The following is a 6,000-nucleotide window of genomic DNA, read 5'->3' as shown; positions in this document are numbered from 1 at the left end:
CTCCCTCTCTCCCACCCTCCCCTCTCTCTCTCACCCTCCCCTCTCTCTCTCTCCCCACCCTCCCCTCTCTCTCTCCCCACCCTCCCCTCTCTCTCTCTCCCACCCTCCCCTCTCTCTCTCCCCCACCCTCCCCTCTCTCTCTCCCCCACCCTCCCCTCTCCCTCTCTCCCACCCTCCCCTCTCTCTCTCTCTCCCACCCTCCCCTCTCTCTCTCTCTCCCACCCTCCCCTCTCTCTCTCCAGCCACACTCTCTCTTTCCCCCCTCTGTACCCACTCTTCCTTCCCGGGGGGAGAGCTGGATTGGGTCTAACCGCGGAGATGAACAGTGCGCTCGGAGCCGGCTGGTGCGGCTCCCGCCCCGTCGGACACACCTCGACATACCCAGAATTCTTGAATGGGTTCGCTGTGCGCCTACCTGCCCGTACCTGAGTCCGCGGTAACCAGTTCCTGAGGCATCGCAGCCGAGAGCGCGGCGGAGGAAGGATTGCCACTCCAAGGGTTTCTATTGCCTGTGACTGGCGATCAAGCAGGTGATTCATGGCCCGAGAAGGGGAGAAGACACCGGCGGTGTTTTAAGACCTTTCTCTTGCCAAAGGGCCACTGGGCGAAACCCAGGAAGGTGAAGGTTGACCCAGTTTTCTGAATCGCTGCAAGATGGTAAGTTACGAACCTATTCCAAACTTCCGATCTTTGCTGCGGGGTTTTGGGAGCGGCCGAGAAAGAAATCTTTTAAGCAAAAGTTTCTTTATAACTTTGGTCGGAAAGTTGAAGACGATTTTTCTGGCGTGTGTTTTATTTTTTAAAAAGTGTGACTGTTAGCCCATGGTCAATTCTTCCGCGCAGGCGAGGTCACTGAGTTACCCGGGAGCTGACTTTTTTTTCGTTGCTTCTGCTTGTGCCTCCGGGGAAGAGGATCGATTGTGTCACTGGCTGGTGTGTGTGTGTGTGAGAGATTGAAAGCAGTTGGTGCTGGAAATGGTTTATTATTGTCGCAAAAATAAGTTCAGGTAAACAATAAAGTGCAAGATCATAACGAGGAGGCTTGTGAGGCCGAAAGGCCAGAAAACATAGGAGCAGGATCAGGCCATTCAGCCCATCGATTCTGCGCTCCCATTCCATCATGGCTGATCACCGATCCCACTCAACCCATACACCTCCCTTCTCGTCAAATCCTTTGATGCCCTGACCAATCAGGAAACGATCAACTTCTGCCTTAAATATACCCACGGAGTTGGCCCCCACCGCAGTCTATACCAGAACATTCCACAGATTTACCACTATCAAACGATTTCCTCCTAAACTCTGTTCTAAAAGGTCTGGATACCTCTACTATAGGGAACGTTCTCTCCACATCCACCCTATCTACTTCTTGCAATATTTGATTGGTTTCAATGAGATCCCCCCACATTCTCCTAAATTCCAGTGAGTACAGGCCCAAAGCTGCCAAACACCCCTTCATTCCTGAATCATCCTCGTGCTCCTCTGGGCTCTCTCCCATGACAACACATCCTCTCTGAGATATGGGCCCAGAGCTGTTGACAATACTCCTAGTGCAGACTGACTTGTGTCTTATAAAGTCTCAGCATTATCTCCTTTTAATAAATGCAAGCATTGCATTTGCCTTCTTTACCGCAGACTCGACCTGTAAATTAACCTTCTGGGAGCCTTGAACGAGGACTCCTCAGCCCTCTGCACCTCTGATGTTTGAACCTTCTCCCCATTTAGATAATTGTCCCCACTATTGTTCCTTTTACCAAAATGCATTATCATACAGTTCCCAACACTATTCCATCTGCCACTTTTTCTGCTCATTCTTCCAATTTGTCTAAGTCGTGCTGCAATCGCATTGCTTCCACAGCACCACCTACCCCTCCACCTATCTTTGTATCATCTGCAAACTTTGCCATAAAGCCATCAATTCCATTATCTAAATCATTGACAAACAATGTGAAAAGTAGTGGTCCCAATACTGACACCTGAGGAACAGCACTACTCACTGGCAACCAACCAGAAAAGGCCCCCTTTATTCCCACTCGCTGCCTCCTGCCTGTCAGCCATTCCTCTATCCATGCCAGTACCTTTGCTGTAATGCTGCAGGTGGATAGGTGGAGGGGAAGATTGCAATGAGGAGGCAGAAGGACGTGGGAGAATGGACAAAGAAATGGCAGACGGAATACAGTGTAAGGAAGTGTTTCTGATTCGTTTCGTGTGTGTCTTCATGCCCCTGTACCCAACTGCCCAACGGTGGTAATGAGATGAGGCCGCACCCTGGGTGGTGAATGTCGACTTTGTGAGGCAGTGACCCTTGGTGGCGTGCAGGGTTGTGCCCACGACGGGGCTGGCCAGGTCTATAACAGACTCCACGTGTGGGAGGAAGCCAGTGTGGTCAGAATCGGGTTATTTTCTCTGACGTTTCTCGTGTGTCTATAAAAAAATTAGTAAATAGTGCAAAAGTGGTAGAGTTCATGGAAATCTGATGGCGGAGGGAAAGCAGCTGTTCCTAAAGGGTAGAGTGAGTGTCTTCAGGCGTCTGTACCCCCTCCCCGATGGTAGTAATGAGGAGAGGGCGTGTCCCAGAGAGTAAGAGTCCTCAGTGATGGATACTGCCTTCTTGAGATTAAAGATTCAAGATTGTTTAATATCGTTTCCAGTACACAAGCATAATAATTGTTACTCTGGACCTGATACAACACAAAACAATTCACTGTCAGATAAAGAACACAATAAACACATTAAATAACATTGAGTGTACATAAAGTGACACTCGGCACAGGAGCTGACTGACAGGAAATGATAGAGTGGTGGTGGGTTCGTGTTGCTCAGCTTGGGGGAGGTAACTGTTTTAGAGTCTGCTGCTCCTGGTGTGGATGCTCCGTAGCTTCCTCCCTGATGGGAGTGGGGCAGACAGTCCATGAGCAGGGCGGGTGGGTTACTGGCACCTTTCTGTAGAGTGTGGTGGGTGGGCTGGTGCCAGTGATGCACTGGGCAGTTCTGGCTACCTGTTGTTGAGCCTCAGAACTGCAGAGCAAAAGGCATCTCCTTTTGGAGACGTCCTGCATGGTGGGGAGAGAACCAGTAAAGCAGCCGGCATAACCAAAGTCCCCATTCTCTTATCTCCTCCTTCCCATTGGGTCTGAAAGCACATACAACCCGGCTCAAGGACAACTCCTCTCCCACAGTTCTCAGACTCTTGAATGAACCTCTCACGTGTAAAATGGACTCTGGGCCTCACAATGTACCTGGTTGTGAATTTGCAATTTATTGTTCCCCTGCACTGTACTTTTTTGGAGGCTTTTACTCTGCATTGCTGTTGTTTTGCCTTGTTCCAGCTCTCTGCACTGTGTATTCAGATGTGTCTGAGCAGCGTGCAAGACACACTGGAACAGTATGTGAGATGGGTGATCTACCTCGTTGCCACCCTCGCACCTTACTTTCCGCCTGCACTGCACTTTTTCTGTAAGTCTGACGTCCTGTCACCGCTCTTCCCCTTGCACTGCCTCAGCGGACTGTTGTAATGAAGTGATCTGGCATGCAAAACAAAGATTGTCACTGTACCACAGTGAGTGATAATAATTAACCAAAGGAGATGTACACTCAGTGACCACTTTATGAGGTACACCTGCTCGCTAATCTGATCGGCCAATCACGTGGCAGCAACTCAATAGATAACAACATGCCCACACGGTCAAGAGGTTCAGTTGTTGTTCAGACCAAGCATCAGAATGGGGAAATCATATCAACGAAGTGACTTTAGCAGTCGGATAATTGTTGGTGCCGGATGGGTTGGTTGGAGTATCTCAAAAACTGCTCACCTCATAGAGTCACGGAACACTACAGCACCAAAAAAGACCCTTTGGCCCATCTAATCCATGCAAACCCATTAATATGCTTAGTCCCATCGACCTGCACCTGGACCGTGGCCCTTTGACCCCCTCCCATCCATGTACCTATCCAAATTTCTCTTAAGTGTTCACTTCGAACCCATACCCACCACTTCTGATGTAGCTCATTCTACACCCTCATCATTCCAAACTCATTGCCCCTCTTGTTCCCCTTTACCATTTCACCTTTCACCCTTTACCCATGACCTCTAGCTGTAGTATCATCCAACCTCAGTGGAAAAAAAAAACTTGGTTGCATTTACCCTATCTATACCCCTCATAATTTTGCATACCTCTATCAAATCTTTCCTTATAACTCAGGTCCTCAAGTTCCAGCAGCACCCTTGTAAATTTTCTCTGCACTTTTTCAATCTTATCCTGTCGGTAGGTGACCAAAACTGCACACAATACTCCAAATTAGGACTCACCAGCATCTTATAGAATTTCAACATAACACCCCAATTCCTGATCTCAAAGTATTGATTTATAAAGGCCAACATGCCACAGCTTTCTTTATAACCTTATCTACGTGTGACACCACTTTCAAGGACAGATCCCTCTGTTCTACCACACTCCTCAGTGCCCTACTGCTCACTGTGTAAGTCCTACCCTGGTTGGTCTTCCCAATACTTCACACTTGTCCGCATTAAATTTCATCCGACATTTTTCAGCCCATTTTTCCCGCTGGTCCAAATCCCACAGCAAGCTTTGGTGGTCTTCCTCGCTCTCCGCTACTCCACCAATCCTGGTTTCATCTGCAAATTTGCTGAGCCAGTTTACCACATATTCATCCAGATCATTGATATAGATGACAAGCAACAATGGACCCGGCACCAATCCTTGCGGCACTCCACTAGTCACAGGCCTCAGTCAAAGAAGCAATCCTCTACTACCACTCTCTGGCTTCTCCCACAAAGCCAATGTCTAATCCAATATATTACCTCTTCCTGAATGCCAAGCGACTGAACCTTTTTGACCAATCTTCCATGTGGGACCTTTTCAAAGATTTTGATAAAGTCCACATAGACAACATCCACTGCCTTGCCTTCATCAACTTTCCTGCTAACTTCCTTGAAAGCCTTTATAATATTGATTAGACATGACCAACCATGCACAAAGTCATGATGACTATCCCTAATCGATCCCTATTCCAAATACTCATATATCCAGTCTTTTAAAATACTTTCCAATAACTTACCCACTACTGATGTCAGGCTCACCAGCCTATAATTTCCTAGCTTATTCTCAGAGCCTTTCTTAAGCAAATGGAGTACCGTTAACTATTCTCCAGTCCTCTGGCACCTCACCCGTAGCAAAAGATGTTTTACGTATCTCTGCTAATGCCCCTGCAGTTTCTGAACTAGCCTCCTACCGGGTCCAAGTGAACACCTTATCAGGTCCTGGAGTTTTATGCACCCCAATTTGCTGTAGGACAGCAAACGTCTCCTCCTCTGTAATCTGTACAGGGTCCATGACCTCTCTACTGCTTTGCCTCACTTTTATAGACTCTGTGTCCTTCTCCCGGGTAAATACAGAGACAAAAACTCACACAAAATGTTGGTGGAACACAACAGGCCGGGCAGTATCTATAGGGAAAAGACCTTCGTCAGGGTCTCGGCCGGAAACATCGACAGTGCTTCTCCCTATAGATGCTGCCTGGCCTGCTGTGTTCCACCAGCATTTTGTGTGTGTTGTTTGCATTTCCAGCATCCGCAGATTTCCTCGTGTTTGCAGACAAAAAAAATCAATTAACTTTCTCCCCTGTCTCTTTTGGCTAAGGTTACCATTCTGATCTTCCAAAGGTCCAACTTTGTGCTAATGCAATTTTTTTTTCTCTTAACGTATCTGCAGAAGCCCGTAGGAGTCTCCTTCGCCTTGTCAGCTAGAGCAACTTCTTTTAGCCCCTCCTGATTTCGTCCTTAAGTACTCTCTTGCATTTCTAATATTCCTCGACTACCTCATTCGTACCTCCTTCCTTTTCTTAACCAGAGCCCCAATATCCCTCAGTTCCACCTGCTAATCCATGCACTAAACTCATCCGCCTTTCCTACAATATGCCTCGGATTGAAATGTACACAGCTGAAAGCATTTGTCCCACCACGCCTGACCTTTTGATTCC

At 47.8% G+C, this 6,000-nt stretch overlaps 1 protein-coding gene across 1 annotated transcript in view; it reads left to right on the top strand.

The window, feature by feature from the left end:
• Positions 1–267: 267 nt before the first annotated feature.
• The window catches only part of myo1eb (myosin IEb), a 127,083-nt gene continuing 121,350 nt past the window's right edge, over positions 268–6,000 (top strand). The window contains exon 1 of the mRNA XM_073061370.1: positions 268–657. Within this exon, the coding sequence (XP_072917471.1) occupies positions 655–657 (3 nt within the window). The 5' untranslated portion in view covers positions 268–654. The remainder of the gene's footprint in view (positions 658–6,000) is intronic.

The sequence above is a fragment of the Hemitrygon akajei genome, chromosome 11 (genome assembly GCF_048418815.1).
Source record: "Hemitrygon akajei chromosome 11, sHemAka1.3, whole genome shotgun sequence".
Lineage (NCBI taxonomy): Eukaryota > Metazoa > Chordata > Chondrichthyes > Myliobatiformes > Dasyatidae > Hemitrygon > Hemitrygon akajei.
Note: the sequence above shows the minus strand (reverse complement) of the source record. Positions and strands in the feature narration are given on the sequence as shown.